Here is a 24,565-nt window from a genome sequence, read left to right as displayed (position 1 = left end):
GTAGTGGATGTGATCTACGTGGATTTTAGTAAGGCATTTGATAAGGTTCCACACAGTAGGCTTATTCAGAAAGTCAGAAGGCATGGAATCCAGGGAAATTTGACCAGGTGGATTCAGAATTGGCTTGCCTGCAGAAAGCAGAGGGTCATGGTGGAGGGAGTACATTCGGATTGGAGGGTTGTGACTAGTGGTGTCCAACAAGGATTGGTTGTGGGACCCCTACCTTTCGTGATTTTTATTAACAACCTGGATGTGGGGGTAGAAGGGTGGGTTGGCAAGTTTGCAGACGACACAAAGGTTGGTGGTGTTGTGGATAGTGTAGAGGATTATTGAAGAGTGCAGAGAGACATTGATAGTATACAGCAGTGGGCTGAGAAGCGGCAGATGGAGTTCAACCCAGAGAAGTGTGAAGTGGTACACTTTGGAAGGACAAAGTAAATGGCAGGATACTCGGTAGTGTGGAGGAGCAGAGGGATCTGGGGGTACATGTCCACAGATCCCTGAAAGTTGCCTCACAGGTAGATAGGGTAGTTAAGAAAGCTTATGGGGTGTTACCTTTCATAAGTTGAGGGATAGCGAGTTTAAGAGTCGCGAGGTAATGATGCAGCTCTATAAAACTCTGGTTAGGCCACACTTGGAGTATTGTGTCCAGTTCTGGTCACCTCACTATAGGAAGGATGTGGAGGCATTGGAAAGGGTACTGTCCTGGTCCGGTCCGTGAAATCCACATGTCGGTTCATGGTCCAGTCCATGTTCCTTATTCCAGGTTTTCCGGGTTTCCCCAGGTTCTATTGAGGCAGCTGATTCTTGTTTGGTCTGGCTTCATAAATAGCTTCAGGAGTCAGCCTCTGGCTGCTGGATTGTTCTTGTTTAAACCCCCTGTCTGTATTTTGGCTTGGAGCTGTGCCCTGTTTGGAACTGGCTGTCTGTGTCCATGCCTTTGCTTGGTAGGTCTGGCTGTTTTGCTGCTACCTAGTGTTGGGAACTGTCTTGTTGTGTTCAGCATTGTGTAATGAGTCCTGGCCCTACGTCCTGTATCCATGGAGGGGTCCTGGCTCTGTGTTTTGTGTTCCTGTTTCTTCCTTGACCAAGTCTAGTCTTTGGGGTCTTGTCCAGTCCTAGTCATGTCCAAGGTCCTTGTCCTGTCCAAGCCATGGCTTTGTGTTCTTGTCATGTCTATGTGCCTTGCCCAGCCTGGTGCTGGGGTTCCCTTGTCCTGTCCAGGAGTCTCATGTCCAGTCTGGTGTCTCTCCTTGTCCTGTAGCCATGTCTTGTCCTTGCCTGGTTCTGGAGTCTGAGCCTGAGTCAAGACCCAGGTTCTGGGTCTTTGTCTGGTCTCTGCTTGGAGTCCAAGCCCAGGCTCCTAGTTCCCAGTTCCATGCCCTGGTTCAGCTATTCTCATCAAGACTTAGCACAGGCCTGGAATCCTTGTCTCATCCAGGGCCTGTGTCTTGTCTGGTGTCCTCTCTTTCCTTGCTTCCTTCTCACACCTAGTCTTGTTCCTGGTTGTTCAGTGTCTATCTTGCTTTTGGGTCTGCCCCAATGCCCCTCCCTTATGACAGGTACAGAGGAGATTCACCAGGATGCTGCCTGGTTTAGAGAGTATGCATTATGATCAGGGGTTAGGGGAGCTAGGGCTTTACTCTTTGGAGAGAAAGAGAATGAGAGGAGACATGATAGAGGTGTACAAGATATTAAGAGGAATAGGCAGAGTGGACAGCCAGTGCCTCTTCCCCAGGGCACCACTGCTCGGTACAAGAGGACATGGCTTTAAGGTAAGGGGAGGGAAGTTCAAGGGGGATATTAGAGGAAGGTTTTTTACTCAGAGTGGTTGGTGCGTGGAATACACTGCCTGAGTCAGTGGTGGAGGCAGATACACTAGTGAAGTTTAAGAGACTACTAGACAGGTATATGGAGGAATTTAAGGTGGGGGGGGGGTATATGGGAGGCGGGGTTTAAGGGTTGGCACAACATTGTGGGCTGAAATGCCTGTACTGTTCTATGTTCTAATTATATATTATATATTTTTTGCATAGTTTGTCTGTTTTCACATTAGTTGTCAGTCCTTGTGTTTAGTTTTTAATTGATTCTATTGTATTTCTTTACTATAATGCCCACAGGGAATTTAATCTCAGGATAGTATATATTGACATTTATGAATTTTGAAAATAAGTTTACATTAACTTTGAGCTTGTATAAACGGGACATGACCCAAATACATATGCAGGTAAGCATCGCCCATTAGTATATAGTTAAAAGCGCATATCCCAAGGCATGGTAGTGTAGTGTTTAGTGTAAAGCTTTATAGCACCAGCGATTGATGTTGAAATTCCTACCGCTGCCGGTAAGGAATTTGTATATTCTCCCGCATGAGCTTATGGGTTTCCTCCGAGTCCTCCAATTCCCTCACACATCCCAAGCACAAGGCTATGTTGGCGCCAGAAGTATGGCGACTCCTGTGGGCTGCCCCCAGCACATCGTCGGTCTGGTGACAGCTGTGTTGGTCATTGAGGCAAAATTACACGTTTCACTATGTTTCGATGTACATGTGGTAGATAAAGCTAACCTTTTAAAAAAAAAAAATTGTGCATGCCTCTGAATATACTATGTAATTAAGAGCTCATGTCCCCAACTAAATATGCAAGTGAATATGCCTCCCTAGATACATTTGCAGAAATGTCCACGTATGCGCACCCCCACCCCCGTGAATATGTAAGTAAAGGTGCATGTCTGTAAGTATAGATATAAGTCTGTGTGCCTCCCATACTCCCCGGATCGATACGCAGGAGCATAAGCCTCCCTCCCTGTGACTGTCGTATCACTTATGACTCTAAGACTTTGTGGCTCCCGGTTACGCCCCTTTCTGTGTGTTAGTGTACCTGAGCCCAAGGCAGTCGGCGAGCCCCCCCCCCCCCCAAGAGTGGTTGGTTTCGCTGCATGTCCCGTTTCCACAGACACTTTCCTGAACTGCTGCCTATCTTTTTATAAATGTCATGCGAAGACTGGATTCCAACAGATGGAATGGGGCAATTTCCCCCTCCGATGCAATTTTTTAAAATTCTGAAGAGTCCGAGTTTTCCCTGGGAGCGGCATCTTCCGGGGCGCTTTCACCGGCGGTGTCAGTGCTGGAGACGGGGTGAGGGAAGGCTGTGGTGAGTAGTCTTTGGGCTCCCAACAAGGTGTCTTTGGGCTCCCACCGGGCAGCAGTACCCCAAGGACAAAGATTTTTTCGCTGGGAGAATAGGAAAGCCACTCCGGAAGAATCGGCTGACAGTTGGTTGAGATCTTTCTCCATCATCTCTCTCCTCCTCCCGTTCTGGAACATCTTCCCTTCACTGGTAGTTTTAACGGACCCTGAACTGCGAGTGAGATGGAGAGGACGACCGATCTGTTACCGACCAATGACACCAACGGCAGCGTAGACCTTCAGCTCAGCGCCGACTACGACCAGGAGTTCATTCGCTACCTATGGAAGGAATACTTGTACCCCAAGGAATACGAGTGGGTGCTGATCGTCGCCTACATCGTAGTTTTCATCGTCGCTCTGGTTGGGAATATACTAGGTGAGAAACCCCTACCTCTTCACCCGCTCCTGTCCCTCACAGCACCCCCGCCCCCTTGTCTTAGAAGTGCGAAGCAGCCGGAGTTCGAGCTCCCCAGTGTTTATTCTTTCAGTCCCCAATGGGTCCACAGAGGGTACAGCTTCGTCGCTGTAAGACAAGTGCAGTGATCCACAGCCGCTTCTTGTGCGCTCAGAGCTCGCAAGCTCGGTACCAGCGCTCACAGAGCACCGCTTGGACTTTAGATGACGCAGGGGTGGCGGGCGCAAGAGTCCGCAGTGGCTGGGATGTCAGGGGCAATAGGACACATGCTGGAGAAACTCAAATACATGAGATTCTGCAGATGCTGGAAATCCTCACTCACTGTCCTGAGTGGGTGTTGAGGGGAAGGTAATGAGGTGGTTGTTGCAATAGAACATAGAAGTTGTAATTGTGCAGCACAGTTCACGCCCTTTAGCCCATGATGTTGTGCTGACCTTTTTGTCTACTCTAAGACTGATCTAACCCTTCCCTCCTACATAACCCTGCATGTTAGCATTTACAGTATTTCAAGAGACTAGAATATAAAAGCAAGGGTGTAGTTCTGATGCTTTATAAAACATTGGTCAGACTGAATTTGGAGTAGTGTGAGCAGTTTTGGACCCCTTATCCGAGAAAAGATGTGTTTGCATTGGAGAGGGTTCTGAGGAGGTTCATGAGAATGAATCTGGGAATTGAAGTGTTAATGTATGAGGCGCGTTTGACTCTGGGTCTGTACTCACTAGAGTTTAGAAGAATGATCGCATTTAGAAGAATCACATTGAAACCCATTGAATATTGAAAGGTTTAGAGAAAGTGGGTGTGGAGAAGATGTTTCCTATACTGAGGGATTCTAGGCACAGCCTCAGAATAGAAGGACATCCCCTTAGAACAGAGATGAAAAGTAATTTCTTTAGCCAGAAGATGGTGAGTCTATGGAATTCATTGCCACAGATAGCTGTGGAGGCCAAGTCATTGGGTATATTTAAAATGGAAGTTGATAGGTTCTTTAATTGAGTGTCAAGGGTTACAAGGAGAAGGCAGGAGAATAGTGGTGAGAGGGGGGAAAAAATCAGCCTTGATGAAATAGTGGAGTAGACTTGATGGAGTAAATGGCTTAATTCTGCTCCTATATCTTGTGGACATGGTCTTGCTCTAAGATAATTTTAACCCTTATTATAGAGCCCTCCAATTTTCTATCATTCATGTGCATATCCAAGTTTCTTAAATGCTTCTAATATATCCAGCTCTACTACCACCCATAGCAGGGGGTCCCACACACCTACCACTCTCAGTGTATCTCTGATATCCCCCATAAAATTCCTCTAATCACCTTTAAGGTAACCCCCTTGGTCTGCTCCTGTAGATCCTGTGACTGACTGTGCTCTGTGTTAAATCTAAGTAAGTAAATGTTTTGTTCTTATGATGGCAAAATGGACATTGTGTTAATTTTTTAGCAAAAATACACTCAGTAGCCACCAGTACACCTGCTTAGTAATGCAGATCTTATCAGCCAATCATGTGGTAGCAAACTCAATGCATTAAAGCACACAGATATGGTTGAGGTTCAGTTGTTCAGACCAAATATCAGAATGGGGAAGAAAGGTAACTTTGACTGTAAAATGATTGTTGGTGCCAGAAGAGGTGATTTGAGTATCTCGGATCTCCTGGAATTTTAGACCATAAGATCATAAGATCATAAGATTTGGAAGCAGAATTAGGCCATTTGGCTCATCAAGTCTGCTCCACCATTCAATCACATCTGACCCTTTTTTCTTTCCTCCTCAACCCCATTTCCTGGCCTTCTCCCTGTAACCTTTGATCCCATGTCCAATCAAGAACCTATCAATCTCTGCTTTAAATACACCCAATGACCTGGCCTCCATAGCTGCCTGTGGTAATAAATTCCACATTCATCACCCTCTGGCTAAATACATTTCTCTGCATCTGTTTTGAATGGACACCCCTCTATCCTGAGGCTGTGCTCTCTTGTCCTAAACTCCCCCACCATGGGAAACATCCTTTCCACATCTACTCTCTCCAGGCCTTTCAACATTTGAAAGGTTTTAATTAGATCCCCCCTCATCCTTTTAAATTCCAGCAAGTACAGACCCAGAGCCATCAAACATTCCTTATGTGATAACCCTTTGATTCCTGGAATCATCCTTGTGAACCTCCTCTTGATCCTCTCTTCTGTGATGAGGGGCCCAAAACTGTGCACAATACTCAAGATGAGGCCTCACCAGTCCCTTAAAGCCTCAGCATCACATCCTTGCTCTTGCACTCAGATCTCTTGAAATTAATGCGAACATTGCATTTGCCTTCCTCACCACTGACTCAACTTGCAAGTTAACCTTTAGGGTATTCTGCACAAGGACTTCCAAGTCCTTTTGTATCTCAGATTTCTGGATTGTTTCCTGTTTTTTTAAAAAGAAAAATAATCCACACATTTGCTTCTATTACTGAAGTGCATGACCACAACATTTTCACACACAGCAGTCTAGAGTTTACAGAGAATGGTGTGAAAAACAAAACAAAACAAAAATCCAGTGAGTGGCAGTCCTGTGGGCAAAATCATGTTAAGGAGAGATCAGAGAACAATGGCCAGACTGCTTCAAACTGGCAGTCAGGCAACAATAACTCAAATAACCAGGTGTAACAACAGTGGTGTGTAGAAGAGTATCTCTGAACACATAACACACCAAACGAAGTGGATGGGCCGCAGCAGCAGAAGTCCATGAACAGGAGGTCCCTAATAGTGTCCACTGAATGTATGTAATGTGTAATACATTGTTTTATGTCAGCAGTATAGTGCAAGACTTAGTCAGAAAAATATAGTGCAAAAGAGGGAAAAGGAGATAGTGCTCATGGGTCCATGGCCGGTTCAGAAATCTGAGAGTAGAAGGAAAGAAGCTGCTTCTTGAAGCTAGAGGTTCTTAATTAGTAAGGAATCAAAGGTTAATGGAAGAAGGAAGGAGAACTAAAAAGTCAAAACTAAATCAGATGCAAACTGGAAAAGCAAAACTTTGCAAATGCTAACAATCTGAAGTTAATTCAGAGATATTCAAACAAAATGGAAGTCAGGCAGCATCTATGGAGGGGAATAAGCAGTTGATGGTTTGGGTTGAGACCTGCAGGCTTTCAGACCTTTTATCAGGGCCTGATTCAGATGTCCCGGAAATACAAAGGGCCAGGCAGCCTCTGTGGAGAGAAGGTGATTACAGTTTAAGTCAATGACTTCAGGAGCAGTTCTGAAATGAACAGGGATGGCTTGTTATCTGAAATTGTGTACGTTAAGGATTGTGATGTGCTAAGTTAGCAGATGAGATGATCCTTGAGTTTACTTTGATATAATATTGGTTTACAGGTTTATTATTGACATAAGGTACAATGAAAAACTTGTCCTGCAAACTTTTGGCTCCTGTTGGAATAATGTAAGAGAACATTAAGATAAAATTAGCTTTATTTGTCACATGTACATTAAAAGATTGAAACATACAATGAAATGTATCATTTGCATTAACAACCAACACAGTGTGAAGATATGTAATGGACTGCCTACGTGTCACCACACTTTCAGCACCGACATAGCATGTCTACAGCTCACAAGCCCTAATCTGTACATCTTTGGACTGTGGAAGGATACTAGAGCACCTGGAGGAAACAATGCAGTCATGGGGAGAACATATGAGGCCAGAACAGGCAACAGTAGGAACTGAAACTGGATTGATGGCACTGTACAGTTTTACATTAACTGCCACGCTACCATGCCACACTTCATTGCTGTATTTTCATCTCCCTTCCCACTATCCAGGCACTTGTAGATAAAACAGGGATTAAACAAGTATGTCCAATTCAGTGCCCTGTATTCAATGTTCAAACATGGGGCACACCAAACACAGGTCACTTTGTAGAACACTTCTGACCCTGGGCTTCCATTTACCTCTCACTTCAACTCTTCACCTCATATCCTCTCTGAGCTCTCTGCCTTTGGCCTCATATGCTGTCCTATGAAAGCCCATATGACAGTACCTCATCTTCAAACCAGGAACCTTACAAGCCCATCTTCATCCTGAGAAACCAGACTTCAACCAACTTAGATTTAAAGATAATTGGCTTTATTTGTCAAATGTACATTGAAACATACAGTGAAATGCCTAGTTTGTGTCAGGAAGACTACACAGTGTGAGGGTGGTGCTGGGGCTAGTCTACAAGTGTTGCCATGCTTCTGCCACCAACATGATCACAGGGAGAATGTACAGACTTCTTACAGACAGTGGCATGAATCAAATGCAGGTGGGGGATCCCTGGCACTGTGCTACCCTGGCTGCCCTTCTCACTCCATGTGACACTGGAGGGCAGCTGGAAGCACAGTATTCCTCAGAGGCTGTAGAGTTACACCACATCCAGATGGTAGTTTTGCAGCCCATTACTAGCCATGCATCTACCCTGCCTTCCCCAGCTCTTCTGCATTCTCTGCCAGCCAACCATGTGGAACAGTGGTAATTGGTAGTTGATTTATTATACTCTGAGATACAGTGAAAGGCTGTATTTTGCATCTCATCCAGACAGATTAGTCCAAACACATTAAGGTAATAGAAGCAATAACAGAATGCAGAATATAGTGTTACAGTCACAGAGAATGCAGTGCAAATAGACAAGATGCAAATGGGCCATAAGGCGGATCAAAAGATGAAGGCTTCATTTCTATTTGACAAGATATCTGTTTGATGCTCTTAAAACAGCAAAATAGAAGCTGTCCTTGATCCTGGTGAAGGGTTGTTTCAAACTTTTGTATCTTCTTGCTCAGGTATGTCCTGTCCACAGAAAGCAAGACAATTTCCTTCCAGATGACCATTTCACAATTAAGAGATAAGATTTGCTTTACTTGTCATGTGTACATTGAAACATTGACACACGTGTCATTTGTGTCAATGACCAAAATAGACTAGGGGTATAGTCTATCACTATAATGGACTATAACTAGAGGTAGGTAGTAGATGCAGAAGAGAGGAAACTGTGTGGACTAGGTTAAGGCTGGGGCACTGTGCACTAAACAAAACATTGAAAATGATAGGGAAACACCAGACAGGACTGTGTGAGGAATGTCAGGAAGAGGAGTCAGTAGAACATGTAATTCTGAGTTGCAGGAAGTATGGGATACAGAGAGAGATGATGAGCATTAATCTAAGGGAACTGGGGGTGCAGGAATTCACATTAAAAGGGTTACTGGGCATGGGTGAGGGCACAGGTTGATGCACCATCAATAACTCTGAGACATGGGTTAAGGTAGGCTTTTATTGGCTGGAAGAAAGCACAAGCAGCAAATGACCATCACACAACATCCTGGAGACTGAGGAAGGGTCTGTGCCTCCAATCGCCTTTATACCGGGGTCTGTGGGAGGAGCCACAGGAGCAGTCAGCAGGGGGGGCATGTCCAGACAGGTATATGTAGTTCACCACACAGGTCAGGGTACTTTTAGCTTTCTTAAGGGTTTTTTTAATAGGATATGATGGATAAGAATGAATAGAGTACTAGGATGGCCAAAGAACGAAAGATAAATTGTAGATTAGGGTATGTGTGTTTGTGAATGGGTGAAGGGATTTAGAATGTAAGTCTATCGTCTGATCCACATTCTGGAGCAGAAGGTGGTAGTAATGCACCATTAAACTGGCTGCCAACTACCATAATACAAGTAGTAGTAGTCTAGGGGTATGCTGGGGACACCCCGGAAGTGTCACCATATTTCTGGCACACCATAACATGCCAACTCTCTACTACCCACATGTCATTGGAAGAAATGTGGGAGAAAAGCGAAACAGCCAGAGGAAGCTAATGCCATCCCTGGGAGAACATACAAACCCTGCTCCTGCTCTGACACCCCCCACCCATCAGGTTTATGAATCAACGAGACCAGAGAGCTGATGATATGCGGTGTTTGGCTTACAGCAAAGATAACATTCATTCTGATGTCCAAAAAGCTCAATTTTGGTTTCGGCAGACCATAGAACCTTCTCCTAGCTGACTTCAGAGGCTTGCATATGCCTTCTGGCAAACTCTAGCTGAGATTTCATGTGAGTTGATTTCAACAGTGGCTTTGTCTTATGGGAATAAAGCTATGACTGAGAATTGAGGGTCAAATTGGAGGTCCAGAATTTGAGGCCTTGTTGGCCAGAGGTGAGTATGTGAATTTCTGCCAAGTGTTTGTAGGTCCAAGTTCACAGGAGACAGGAAGCTGGAGACCAGTCCTGGAGTAAAAGGACTGTCTACATGCATGGGGGATAGAAGAGAGAAATAGAGCTTGTTTTGTTGTTGCTGTTTTGTTCTGAGTTGTCCTGGCAGATATTATGGGCATGTTATTTTTGCACCAAAATGTGTGGTAACACTTGTGGCTTGCCCCCAGCACACCCTCGAATTTGATCAGTGTGTGCAAAAATCTTGTGCAATTTTTTTCCCAATGACAATAACATATGTGCACTGAATTTTATATAAAGAGGTATTTATATTAACAGCTAGCAAAACACTGTCAATGAAACTTTGATCTCCTCTGGGTTTTCATTCTCACAAAGCATATGTAGCAGGCCTGTAGTGGGTAATGAAGGATTTTCTTGCCGGAGCTTTTGCACATTGTCCATATGTGATTTGCTTGCTAAATGACCCTTTAAAAAGTCAAGTTTCCAAATATTGCTCCATTTCTCCCCACTCACGAATTCTCCAGCAACTTTTGCATCATGACAATACACGCAGGTAACGCCAGTTTCTGTATCGTACGTAAATATTTCTCGTAGCTGCACGTTCCTGACCTCATGAGCTTTTGGTTTAGCAGTTTCTACTGCTTTAAGTCATTCTGTGCTAAATAAACTAGCAGTTCTTTTGCGCTTCACGCTCTTTGCCTCTTTGGAATTCAACATAGTGAACTGATAATTTCTTCAGTAAAAACAGTATAAATAAGCCAGTTCTAAAATCTTCAGGCAAATCATCGTGAGCTCCACGTTGTCAATACCAGCTGCATCAGAAACCGGAAAAGGAAATATGATTGTGTTTGATCGTGAAATATACTTAACATCCCAACGAGGTACTACCTTTTTTGTGCAGTTTAAAATTCTTTTGTGCACTAGTAGCAAAAGATATGTGTGTGCACACACCTTGGGGAGAAAATTGGTCATTAATGCAAATGACACATTTCATTGCATGTTTCAATGCATGTTGACAAATGAGCTTCAATCTTGAATCCTTGCAGACATTGGCAGGAACTGAACCCCGATCACTGGCTCTGTAAAGCGTTGTGCTAAGCTCAATGCTACCATGCTGATTCTTGAAAAAGTAAAGAGTAAAACAATGACCAGAACACACACATACTGAATCACATTCATGTTGGCTACCTGCCCTGACCATTCTTGGTAGAGTCATTGAGGTCCTTCATCATATGGGGAGAATGGAGCCACAGAAAAACCTGATGGCATTTTGACAGCCGATCCTATCAAAGGCCCTATCGTCCCTTCACACATGATCAGAGGTAATTAGGAACAGCTGAATAAAATCATGAAAGAATTTAACAGTATTAAATTTTACTAAAAAGCTCATCATTTTTAACAATTAGGCTGGTGTTCAAAGTTGAAAGTAAAGTTATCAAAATACATGTATGTTACCATATACTACCTCGAGATTCACTTCAGTTTCTTGCAGGCATTTATAGGAAAAATAAAGAAATAAAATATAATTAATGAAAAACCATGCATAAAATAACAACACTTTAATTGATTTTTATTTTAGTATATATATTTTTAAAAAACAAAGTTATATTTACCTTTAATATCAATCTCAAAAATTACAGTTCAGGGCTTTTCTACTAACATCATATCTGGCACAGTATTTTCCTTCACTGTCTTGTATGTAATTAGAGGTGCCTTGGTAGCATAGGTCAGCAAGGCACATTTACAGCTTTTAGTGTCAGAGTTCAATTCCGGTGCCATCTGTGAGGTGTTTGTACGTTCTCCCCATGGCTATTTACGCTTCTTCCCAGTGCCCCTGTTTCCTCCCATGTTCCAAAGATGCACCAGTTATAAGGTTAATTAGTCATTGTCAATTAGACTAGTGTTAAATAGATGGCTGGCTCGTTGAGCCGGAAGGGCCTGTTCTGTGCTGTATTTCTAAAATTTAATAACTAACGTATGCATGATTCATGTTCTGTGTGCTGTTGTTGGAGTCCACGGGCCTGTGATGCTGCTACAAGCAAGTATCTTTATTGTACCTGTACCTCACCATACTTGTGCACGTGGCAATAAACTTTGCTTGGCTTTGTTGACGTGTATAATATCACGAGGGACATAGACAAAGTGAATGGTCACAGTCTTTCACCAGTGGTAGGTGACTCCAGAGCTAGAGAGCATAGTTTAAGGTAAGAGGGAAAGATTTAAGTGAAATCCAAAGGGCATAGTGTTCACACAGAGAATGATGCAACAAACTACCAGAGGAAGAGGTAGGGCTAGGTATAATTATAACATTTAAATGGACAGGTACGTGGATGGATAGAAAAAGTTTAGAAGGATATGGGCCAAATGCAGACAAATGGGATTATTTGAGATGAGCCAGCATGGACCAGTGGGGCCAAAGGGCCTGTTTCTATGATGTAGGACTCTGAATCTATTAAAATGTCCCCACATTCCCTGCCGCCTCTTAATTGCTCTTCACAGACTAACTGGCATGGCTTCCATTTAAGGCAGAGATTGATAGGTTCTTGATTAGTCAGGTTGTCAAAGGTTATGGGGATAAGGCAGGAGAATGGGTTGAGAGGGTTAATAAATCAGCCATGATGGACTGGAGGAGCAGACTCATTCCACTCCTGCGTCCTATGATCTTACACTGACTTGTCCTGGCCACAGAAAGGACAGGTGGACGAGGCATCGGTGAACCGGTTCAGAGGTCTGTGGCATGGTACTGCTCTATGCAATACCTTCCACCCTAGGTCCCCAATGTTCAGCTGTAACAGAATACAGAGAAAATAGGGTGTGTTGTTGTCAGATTCAGGAGGATTTCCTGGGGCTAGAATTGCTGAAACAATCTAGTGCTAAATTTAAAGTGCTATTTCTGTTCTTTACACTAACAAGATAATGATTCAGACAGATTCATTTATTTATCACATACTTCGAAACATGAGGTGAAATTTGTCATTTGCATTAGCAACCAACACAGCCAAAGGTATGTTGGGGATGACCTGCAAATATCACCACATATTCCAGCACCAACACAGCAAGCCCATAATATTTGGCAGAACAATACAGAACACCACAAGCAACAAAACAAAAACTACAAAACAAGCCTCTTTGCTCCCTCCAATACATACAGACATCCCTCCAACCCCAGGCCTCCAGTCTCTAGGCTTTAGCCATTGGGCTTTGACTTCAGGATTTTTATCAACCATCAGTCTTCAACTTGCAGTCAGTGAGAGAGGCACCATGGCCGGTGAGGCAGTGTGAGCCTGAACTCCAGTCTCACTGACTCATTGACCCTTGTGCAACAGCTTCCATGAACATCCAGTCCTGGGAACCACCAACCCGAGACAACCTGATGTCATTTGTCACATGTGCACATTGCTGGCTGTTGAGGGGAGCAGCGATGCTCATCGTGCTGGCCATTCCAGCCGTGGACTGGTCTCCAACTATCCTTCATTGCACATCGGCATTGTTAACCTTTGGAGCACAGAGCAGAGGCTAACATTCTGGATATCATTCATTACCCATCCACACCACTGGCCTTTGAATGTGGAGCACAGAGTGAAGACCTGACCTCTGACTCCACTAAGCCTCTGACTATAAACCCTAACCTTAACCATAACTCCTCTCTCTATGCCCACAGCCATCCCTGCAAACTGAAAAAAAAACAACTAAATCTGTGACGACCTTGATTGAGATGGCAGCTCAGCACCATCCAGACCAACTGCAGTGACTTCTGAGGTTGCAGAAGACCTGACTGTGATTTAAAGTTCAAAGTAAATTTATTATAAAAATATGTTTATGTTAAAGTATAGAAACATAGAAAACAATAAGCACAATACAAGCCCTTTGGCCCACAAAGCTGTGCCGAACACATCCTTACCTTGGAACTACCTGGGCTTTCCCATAGCCCTCTATTTTCTTATGCTCCATGTACCCATCCAGGAGTTTTTTAAAATACCCAATTGTTTCCGCCTCCACCACCACCACTCTCTGCGTTAATTTTAAAAAAAACTTACCCCTGACATCTCCTCTGTACCTACTTCCAAACACCTTAAAAGTATGTCCTCATGTGCTAGCCATTTCAGCCCTGGGAAAAAGCCTCTGACTATCTACATGATCAATGCCTCTCATCATCTTATACACCTCTATCAGGTCACCTTTCATCCTCCATTGCTCCAAGGAGAAAAGACCAAGTTCACTCAACCTATTCTCATAAGGCAAGCTCCACATGCTACCCTGAGATAAGTTTTCTTGCAGGGATTTACATGACAACAAAGAGATACAATAGAAGCAAAGAAAAACTACACATATTCAAAGACTGACAAGTAACCAGTGTGCAAAAACAAAATACAAAAATAAATAAATAAATCGATTAATAACAAATACTGAGACCATGAGTTGTAGAGTCCTTGAGAGCAAGTCCATAGTTTGTGTTCAATTCGAGTTCAGTGCTGTACCCTCTTCTCACTGTTACCATCAGGAAGGAGGTACAGAAGCCTGAAGGCACATACTCAGTGATTCAGGAACAGATTCTTCTCCTCTGTCATCTGATTCCTAAATAGACATTGAATGCATGAACACTACCTCACTTTTTAATATTATTTTTGTTTTGCACTATTTTTAATTTACCTATTTAATACACACACACATATATATATACCCATTGTACTTGAATTTATTTTTTCTATATTATCATGATATTGCATTGTACTGCTGCCACTAAATTAACAAATTTCATGACATATGCTGGTGATATTAAATCTGATTCTGATACTGCTTGAAGGGAGTTATCCACAGTGGTAAACATGGACAGACCTTACACAGTGCATATAAAAAGTGTCCCCCCCCCCCCGTCCCCCTTGGAAGTTTTCATGTTTTATTGTTTTACAACATTGAATCACAACATTGGATTTAATTTGGGTTTTTCTGACACAGGGATCAACAGAAAAAGACTGTTTAGCATCAACATGAAAACAGATCTCTATAAAGTGATCTAAATTAATTACAAATATAAAACATAAAATAATTGATTGCATAAGCATTCACCCCCTTTAAAGTGACACCAAATCATCACTTGTGCAGTCAGTTGGTTTTAGAAGTCACATAATCAGTTAAATGTGACTAATTCTGTGTGCAGTCAAGGAGTTTCAATTGATTGTGGTAAAAATACACCTGTGTCTGGAAGCTCCAACTGCTGGTGAGTCAGTATCCTGGCAAAAACTACACCATGAAGGAGACCTGGGAAGGAGGGAAGATATAAAAAGGAGAGAAGGAGTGAGGTAGTTCTCTTTTGGAAGAGGACAGCGAGGCTTTGAGAAGAAGTGCGGCGGCGGCCATTTTCAAATTGCTTCTCAGATCGGAGTTCTGAGAGGCGGGACTGCGCAGGCGCGTGAAGGAGACCTGGGAAGGAGGGAAGATATAAAAAGAACGCAGCCTTAAGTAGCGGGCAGCTTCGTTTGCGGGCAGCGGAGTGAGCCGGGAGCAGAGTGTAGGGCTTGGGCTCAGAGGGCTTAGGCAGAAGAGGGCACAGTAGGCTTATCTTTTAGTTCTTGTTATTTTCAGTTATTCGGGAAGTATGAGTGTGAGGGCAGCTTGTTGTTCTCGGTGTCGGATGTGGGAGGTCCTGGAGTCTCCGAGCCTCCCGGACGTCCACATCTGCGACAGGTGTGTCGAACTGCAGCTCCTGAGGGACCGAGTTAGGGAACTGGAGCTGCAGCTCGATGACCTTCGCCTGGTCAGGGAGAGTGAGGAGGTGATAGAGAGGAGTTACAGGCAGGTGGTCACTCCGGGGCCACGGGAGGCAGATAGGTGGGTCACGGTCAGGAAGGGGAAGGGGCAGGTACTAGAGAGTACCCCAGTGGCTGTACCCCTTGACAATAAGTACTCATGTTTGAGTACTGTTGGGGGGGACAGCCTACCTGGAGGAAGTGACAGTGGCCGGGCCTCCGGCACAGAGGACGGCCCTGTAGCTCAGAAGGGTAGGGATAGAAGAAAGAGGACCATAGTAATAGGGGACTCGATAGTCAGGGGTTCAGACAGGCGGTTCTGTGGAGGTGATCGGGAGTCCCGGATGGTAGTTTGCCTCCCTGGTGCCAGGGTCCGGGATGTTTCTGATCGCGTCCAAGATATCCTGAAGTGGGAGGGTGAGGAGCCAGAGGTCGTGGTACATGTAGGTACCAATGACATAGGTAGGAAAGGGGAAGAGGTCCTGAAACGAGAGTATAGGGAGTTAGGAAGGCAGTTAAGAAGAAGGACCGCAAAGGTAGTAATCTCGGGATTACTGCCTGTGCCACGCGACAGTGAGAGTAGGAATGGAATTAGGTGGAGGATAAATGCGTGGTTGAGGGATTGGAGCAGGGGGCAGGGATTCAAGTTTCTGGATCATTGGGACCTCTTCTGGGGCAGGCGTGACCTGTTCAAGAAGGACGGGTTACACTTGAATCCTGGGGGGACCAATATCCTAGCGGGGAGGTTTGCTAGGGCTACAGGGCAGACTTTAAACTAGTAAGATGGGAGGGCGGAAATCAATTTGAGGAAACTATGAGAGAGGAGGTTAGTTCACCAGTAGAGCAAGTAAGTAGACAGTGTGTGAGGGAGGAAAGGCAGGTGATGGAGAAGGGATGCGCTCAGCCCAAAGTTGTAGGGGAGAAGAAAGAAAAGGATAATAAATTTGAATGCATTGCTAGGGATGAAAAGAGAGGAGGAGGCGGAGAGTATCTTAAATGTATCTATTTTAATGCTAGGAGCATTGTAAGAAAGGTGGATGAGCTTAAAGTGTGGATTGATACCTGGAATTATGATGTTGTAGCTATTAGTGAAACATGGTTGCAGGAAGGGTGTGATTGGCAACTAAATATTCCTGGATTTAGTTGCTTCAGGTGTGATAGAGTAGGAGGGGCCAGAGGAGGAGGTGTTGCATTGCTTGTCCGAGAAAATCTTATGGCGGTGCTTTGGAAGGATAGATTACAGAGCTCCTCTAGGGAGGCTATTTGGGTGGAATGGGAAAGGTGTAGTAACATTGATAGGAGTGTATTATAGGCCACCTAATGGGGAGCGTGAGTTGGAAGAGCAAATGTGTAAGGAGATAGCAGATATTTGTAGTAAACACAAGGTGGTGATTGTGGGAGATTTTAATTTTCCACACATAGTTTGGGAAGCTCATTCTGTAAAAGGGCTGGATGGTTTAGAGTTTGTGAAATGTGTGCAGGATAGTTTTTTGCAACAATACATAGAAGTACTGACTAGAGATGGGGCAGTGTTGGATCTCCTGTTAGGGAATGCGATAGGTCAGCTGACAGATGTATGTGTTGGGGAGCACTTCGGGTCCAGTGATCACAATAGCATTAGCTTCAATATAATTATGGAGAAGGACAGGACTGGACCTAGAGTTGAGATTTTTGATTGGAGAAAGGCTAACTTTGAGGAGATGCGCAGGGATTTAGAGAGAGTGGATTGGGTCAAGTTGTTTTATGGGAAGGATGTAATAGAGAAATGGAGGTCATTTAAGGGTGAAATTATGAGGGTACAGAATCTTTATGTTCCTGTTCGGTTGAAAGGAAAGGTTAAAGGTTTAAAAGCACCATGGCTTTCAAGGGATATTTGAAACTTGGTTCGAAAAAAGAGGGATGTCTACAATAGATATAGGCAGCATGGAGTAAAGGAATTGCTCGAGGAATATAAAGAATGTAAAAGGAAACTTAAGAAAGAGATTAGAAAAGCTAAAAGAAGTTACGAGTTTGGTTTGGCAAATAAGGTGGAAGTAAATCCGAAAGGCTTCTACAGTTATATTAAAAGCAAGAGGATAGTGAGGGATAAAATTGGTCCCTTAGAGAATCAGGTTGGTCAGCTATGTGTGGAGCCGAGGGAGATGGAGAGATTTTGAACAATTTCTTCTCTTCGGTATTCACTAAGGAGAAGGATATTGAATGGTGTAAGGTGTGGGAAACAAGTAAGGAAGTTATGGAACCTATGACAATTAAAGAGGTGGAAGTACTGGCGCTTTTAAGAAATTTAAAAGTGGATAAATCTCCGGGTCCTGACCGGATATTCCCCAGGACCTTGAGGGAAGTTTGTGTAGAGATAGCAGGAGCTCTGACGGAGATCTTTCAGATGTCATTAGAAACGGGGATTGTGCCGGAGGATTGGCGTATTGCTCATGTGGTTCCATTGTTTAAAAAGGGTTCTAGAAGTAAGCCTGGCAATTATAGATCTGTCAGTTTGACATCAGTGGTGGGTAAATTAATGGAAAGTATTCTTAGAGATAGTATTTATAATTATCTGGATAGACAGGATCTGATTAGGAGTAGCCAGCATGGATTTGTGCGTGGAAGGTCATGTTTGACAAACATTATTGAATTTTTTGAAGTAGTTATGAGGAATGTTGACGAGGGTAAGGCAGTGGATGTAGTCTATATGGACTTCAGCAAGGCCTTTGACAAAGTTCCACATGGAAGGTTAGTTAAGAAGGTTCAGTCATTAGGTATTAATGCTGGAGTAATAAAATGGATTCAACAGTGGCTAGATGGGAGATGCCAGAGAGTAGTGGTGGGTAATTGTTTATCGGGATGGAGGCCGGTGACTAGCGGGGTGCCTCAGGGATCTGTTTTGGGCCCAATGTTGTTTGTAATATACATTAATGATCTGGATGATGGGGTGGTAAATTGGATTTGTAAGTATGCTGATGATACTAAGGTAGGAGGTGATGTGGATAATGAGGTGGGTTTTCAAAGCTTGCAGGGAGATTTATGCCAGTTAGAAGAATGGGCTGAACGTTGGCAGATGGAGTTTAATGCTGAGAAGTGTGAGGTTCTACATTTTGGCAGGAATAATCCAAATAGAACATACAGGGTAAATGGTAGGGCATTGAGGAATGCAGTGGAACAGAGAGATCTAGGAATAACAGTGCATAGTTCCCTGAAGGTGGAGTCTCATGTAGATAGGGTGGTGAAGAAGGCTTTTGGAACGCTGGCCTTTATAAATCAGAGCATTGAGTACAGAAGTTGGGATGTAATGTTAAAATTGTACAAGGCATTGGTAAGGCCAAATTTGGAATATTGTGTACAGTTCTGGTCACCGAATTATAGGAAAGATATCAATAAATTAGAGAGAGTGCAGAGACGATTTACTAGGATGTTACCTGGGTTTCAGCACTTAAGTTACAGAGAAAGGTTGAACAAGTTAGGTCTCTATTCATTGGAGCGTAGAAGGTTGAGGGGGGATTTGATCGAGGTATTTAAAATGTTGAGAGGGATAGATAGAGTTGACGTGAATAGGCTGTTTCCATTGAGAGTAGGGGAGATTCAAACGAGAGGACATGATTTGAGAGTTAGGGGGCAAAAGTTTAAGGGAAACACAAGGGGGTATTTCTTTACTCAGAGGGTGATAGCTGTGTGGAATGAGCTTCCTGTAGAAGTAGTAGAGGCCAGTTCAGTTGTGTCATTTAAGGTAAAATTGGATAGGTATATGGACAGGAAAGGAGTGGAGGGTTATGGGCTGAGTGCGGGTAGGTGGGACTAGGTGAGATTAAGAGTTCGGCACAGACTAGGAGGGCCGGAATGGCCTGTTTCCGTGCTGTGATTGTTATATGGTTATATGGTTATATGAAGAGAAAAGAACACTCTAAGTAACTCTGAAAAAAGGTTATTGAAAAGCACACATCAGGAGGTGAATACAAGAACATTTCAAAGTCACTAAATATCCCTTGGAGAACAATTACGGCAATTATCAAGAAGTGGGAAAAAAAGCACAGCTGTAAATCTGCCTATAGCAGGCCGTCCTCAAAAACTGAGTGAATATGCAAGAAGGGGACTACTGAGGGAGGTCACCAAGTGACCTATGACAACTCTGGATGAGCTACAAGCTTCAGAGGCTGAGATGGGAGAAACTGTGCATACAACTGTTGCTTGGGTGCTTCACCAGTCGCAGCTTTATGGAAGAGTGGCAAAGAGAAAGCCACTGTTGAAAACAAACACATGAGATCTCAGCTAGAGTTTGCCAGAAGGCATGTGGGAGATTCTGACGTCAGCTAGAAAAAGGTTCTATGGTTTGATGAAACCGAAATTGAGCTTTTTGACCATCAGACTAAATGTTATGTTTGCCATAAGCTAAACACCACACATCATCAAAACACATCATCCCTTCCATGAAGCATGGTGGTGGCTGCATCATGCTGTGGGGATGCTTCACTGCAGCAGGTTCTGGGATGGTCGTGAAGGTAGAGGGTAAAATGAATTTAGCAAAATACAGAAGTGGCTTAAAAAACAAAGTTAATGTCTGGGAGTGGCCAGATCAAAGTCCAGAAGTCAATCTAATGGAGAATTTGTGGTTGGACTTGAAAAGGGCTGTTCACTCATGATCCCCATGCAATCTAACAAAGCTTGAGCAGTTTTGTAAAGAAAAATGGGGAAAATTGCATTGTCCAGATGTTCCAAGCTGATAGAGACCTATCCACACAGGCTTAAGACTGTAATTGCTGACTTAACCTGTTCTTCAACAGATTTGACACTGGCCCCTGCCCATCCCCCACATGATTCATCTGATGTCGGCCTCAAACCAACACATACTCCACTCTCCCCTCCTACCCCTCCTCACAGCCCCCCACCCTGCTCTCATGACTACACCCCTCCCACACCTGAAACCACCACAGTGGGCTTCACAGCTGAACAGGTGAGAAGACAGCTGGAATATCTCCACCCAAGCAAGGCTGCAGGTCCGGATGGTGTCAGCCCCAGGGTGCTCAAAGCCTGTGCCCCCTAGCTAAATGGAGTACTTCACCATGTCTTCAGCCTGAGCCTGAGTCTCCAGAGGGTTCCTGTGCTGTGGAAGACGTCCTGCCTCGTTCTTGTACCAAAGACGCCGTGCCCCAGTGGCTCCAATGACTACAGACCGGTGGCATTGACCCACATCATGAAGATCCTGGAGAGACTTGTTCTAGAGCAGCTCCGGCCTATGGTTAGGCCACACTTAGACCCCCTCCAGTTCACCTATCAGCTCCGTCTAGGAGTTGAGGTTGCCATCATTTACCTGCTGAACCGTGTCTACACCCACCTGGACAAGCCAGCGAACACTGTGATGGTCATGTATTTTTACCTCTCCAGTGCATTCAACACCATCCGCCCTGCTCTGCTGGGTGAGAAGCTGACAGTGATGCAGGTGGATGCTTCCCCGGTGTTATGGATTATTGATTACCTGACTGGCAGACCACAGTATGTGCGCTTGCAACACTGTGTGTCAGACAGAGTGGTCAGCAGCACTGGGGCTCCACAGGGGACTGTCCTGTCTCCCTTTCTCTTCACCATCTACACCTCGGACTTCAACTACTGCACAGTCTTGCCATCTTCAGAAGTTTTCTGATGACTCTGCCATAGTTGGATGCATCAGCAAGGGAGATGAGGCTGAGTACAGGGCTATGGTGGGAAACTTTGTCACATGGTGTGAGCAGAATCATCTGCAGCTTAATGTGAAAAAGACTAAGGAGCTGGTGGTGGACCTGAGGAGGGCTAAAGCACCGGTGACCCCTGTTTCCATCCAAGGGGTCAGTGTGGACATGGTGGAGGATTACAAATATCTGGGGATATGAATTGACAATAAACTGGCCTGGTCAAAGAACACTGAGGCTGTCTACAAGAAGGGTCAGAACTGTCTCTATTTCCTGAGGAGACTGAGGTCCTTTAACATCTGCCAGACAATGTTGAGCATGTTCTACGAGTCTGTGGTGGCCAGTGCTATCATGTTTGCTGTTGTGTGCTGGGGCAGCAGGCTGAGGGTAGCAGACACCAACAGGATCAACAAACTCATTCGTAAGGCTAGTGATGTTGTGGGGGTGGAACTGGACTCTCTGACGGTGGTGTCTGAAAAGAGGATGCTGTCCAAGTTGCATGCCATCTTGGACAATGACTCCCATCCACTCCATAATGTACTGGTTAGGCACAGGAGTACATTCAGCCAGAGACTCATTCCACCGAGATGTAACACTGAGCGTCATAGGAAGTCATTCCTACCTGTGGCCATCAAACTTTACTACTCCTCCCTCGGAGTGTCAGACATCCTGAGCCAATAGGCTGGTCCTGGACTTATTTCCACTTGGCATAATTAACTTAGTATTTAATTATTTATGGTTTTATATTGCTATATTTCTACACTATTCTTGGTTGGTGCGGCTGTAATGAAACCCAATTTCCCTCGGGATCAATAAAGTCTGTCTGTCTGTCTGTCAAAGGTGCACTTACTAAATACTGACTTGAAGGGGAAGAGTAATTACACAATCAATTATTTTGTGTGTAATAATTGTAATAAATTTAGACCAATTTGTAGAAATTTCACTTTGATGTGAAAGAGTCTTTTTTGTTGATCAGTGTCAAAAAAAGGCCAAATTAAATCCGTTGTGATTCAATGTTGTGATTCAATGTTATGAAACAATAAAACATCAAAACTTCTGTTGGGGGGGAAATACTTTTTATAGGCACTATATGTTTCAGTAGTTTATTTACGGATAATTCAGGCTGAACATGGAATGAAAGATGTATAGGAAGAGTATGCAGAGTGATGGAGAGACAGGTAGCTCTAGAACACCGACATTTCTACCTTACAGAAAAATCCATTGACAGAGTTCTCAGCAACAAAATCCTTACAGGGACTACTAAACTTTACAACTGTTTTTCAGCTGAATGGAATGAAAGACAAATTTTTCACTGTGTATGTGACAAAAGCAATTAATCTATTAAGCATGAAAATTTAGCTGAAGTTTATGTTTGTGATTCCCAATTGTCGCTCTCTCACGATATGTGAAAAGACTGGGATAGTGTTGAGCAATCTTGCAGAGGATAGGCATTGAGGAGAAATGAGTAAATCACCTCGTATAGGCAGAGAGAAAGGGTTCACATTAAGCAATTATTTCTGAAAATCTATCTCCCAATTCCATATAATTTTGCTTAGTTTTTCAGCTGTCCATTTCAAGTGAAGTGCAGTGAGCTTTGTGCATAACACATAGCCTAGGCTGTATAACAAAACCTGAAATATAGTTGAAAAATGTACGATAGTATGCAGATAATTAAGAATATGAGCCAAGATACTCGCAGGGGGCTCTGAGTGTGTGTGCTGGGTCTTCTGATGCTGTAGCCCAACCACTTCAAGAGATTTTCTTCGCACACATCTGTTGTAACATGTGTTTATTTGAGTTACTGGCTGTTCTCCTCTGACCTCTTTCATTACCAAGATATTTATGCCCACAGAATTGCAACTCACTGGATTTTTTGTTTTGTTTTTTGCATCATTCTCAAAGCTTTAAATACCATTGTGCATGAAAATTCCAGGAGACCAGCAGTTTCTGAGATACTCAAACCACCCTGTCTGGTACCAACAATCATTCCACTAAGATCACATTTCTTCACCATTCTGATGTTTGGTCTGAACAACAACAGAAATTTTCCTTGACTGCATGTTTTTATGCATAGAGGTTGATTGATTAGATAATTGCATTAACAAGCAAATGTACAGGTGTGCCTAATAAAGTGGCCACTGAGTGTAAAAATACAAGCAAATGTAGGAAAATTGAAACAAGAAGAGTACCAATTCTCTCTAATGCAGCAGTGGACAGAGTATTACCACGTTGGAACAGAGCATCTATATGCTGTACACACCAGAATGAATGTCAATAACTCGATCTTCATTCACTCTAATCCTTTAGGTCTTCTATTTTTGGATCTAACACCATTTTTTGTGACTTAAGTGATTTTGCAGTGAACGTTGCTTATCATATGCCCAGAGTAGAAGCTGAATTTCTGCTGTGCTTAACTCGATGCTCTAAATTTTTATGATTTTAAAGAGAGGCAGTCTGTTTAATGGAGAATGGCAATAAGCCTGGGGACTGATGCTGTTGTTGGAATGTTTGGAGCTGACAGGGAAATTCAGTGGGTCCAGTACAGACCACAATAGATCAGCTGGGAAGGTAGTGGGAATCTCTTTGACCCATTACCGTCAGGAAGGAGGTATCAGAGCATCAGGATTAGGACTGCCAGACTGGGTAAGACTAATACCACTACTGAGGTGTCTTCACCAGGACAGTGAGCTGTTCAATGTTTTCTCAGCTGTTTACGGTTTACCTGTGCTGCACACTATATGCATTTTGAATTGTATTTTATTAACTTGCATGTGGTAATATTTTGGGTTATGTGCTGTGTGTGATACGTTTTGTGGGTGTACTGTGGTCTGGAGGAACGTTATTTCATTTGTATTTATGTACAGTCAGGTAACAATAAACTTGAACTTTAACTTCAACTGGACTTGAAAACCGGTAGAAAGAGAAAGTGGTATCCATTTCTCAATGCATTTGGAGAAATCTAAAAGTCATTGTACAAGCATAGGAAATGCCACTAGTCCAAGCAGCTTTTACAGGGTCGAATCAGAAGTCCAGAAATCGAGCCCATAGGCCGGAGCCAAGTCAGTGAATCTTTGCTAGTCTTCTGGGGAAGTTAAAGCCCAATTTCTGCAAGCCCAAGTCCACTGGCGACCAAAGGCTGAAGGCCTATCCTAGAGTTACAGGACTGCTTGAGTGCATGGGTGGGTGGGAGGGAGGAATTGGGCTTGTTTTGCTGTTGTTTAGTTGCTTGTTGTGTTCTGTGTAGTTCTGACAAACATTGAGGGCATGCTATGTTGGCACTGCAGCATGCGGTTGCCCAAGTGCACATTCGGGTATGTTGGTTGTTGGCACAAATGACACATTTCACTGTTTGTGGCGATGCACACATGGTAAATAAACGTGAAATTTGCATCTT

General features: G+C 43.7%; 1 protein-coding gene across 1 annotated transcript in view; it reads left to right on the top strand.

Annotated features, from left to right (window-relative positions):
* Window positions 1-842: 842 nt before the first annotated feature.
* The window catches only part of hcrtr2 (hypocretin (orexin) receptor 2), a 74,123-nt gene continuing 50,400 nt past the window's right edge, over window positions 843-24,565 (top strand). Inside the window, exon 1 of the mRNA XM_073055444.1 lies at window positions 843-947. Within this exon, the coding sequence (XP_072911545.1) occupies window positions 935-947 (13 nt within the window). The 5' untranslated portion in view covers window positions 843-934. The remainder of the gene's footprint in view (window positions 948-24,565) is intronic.

Source organism: Hemitrygon akajei, chromosome 9 (assembly GCF_048418815.1).
Source record: "Hemitrygon akajei chromosome 9, sHemAka1.3, whole genome shotgun sequence".
NCBI lineage: Eukaryota > Metazoa > Chordata > Chondrichthyes > Myliobatiformes > Dasyatidae > Hemitrygon > Hemitrygon akajei.
This window is presented reverse-complemented; position numbering and strand designations above follow the sequence as displayed.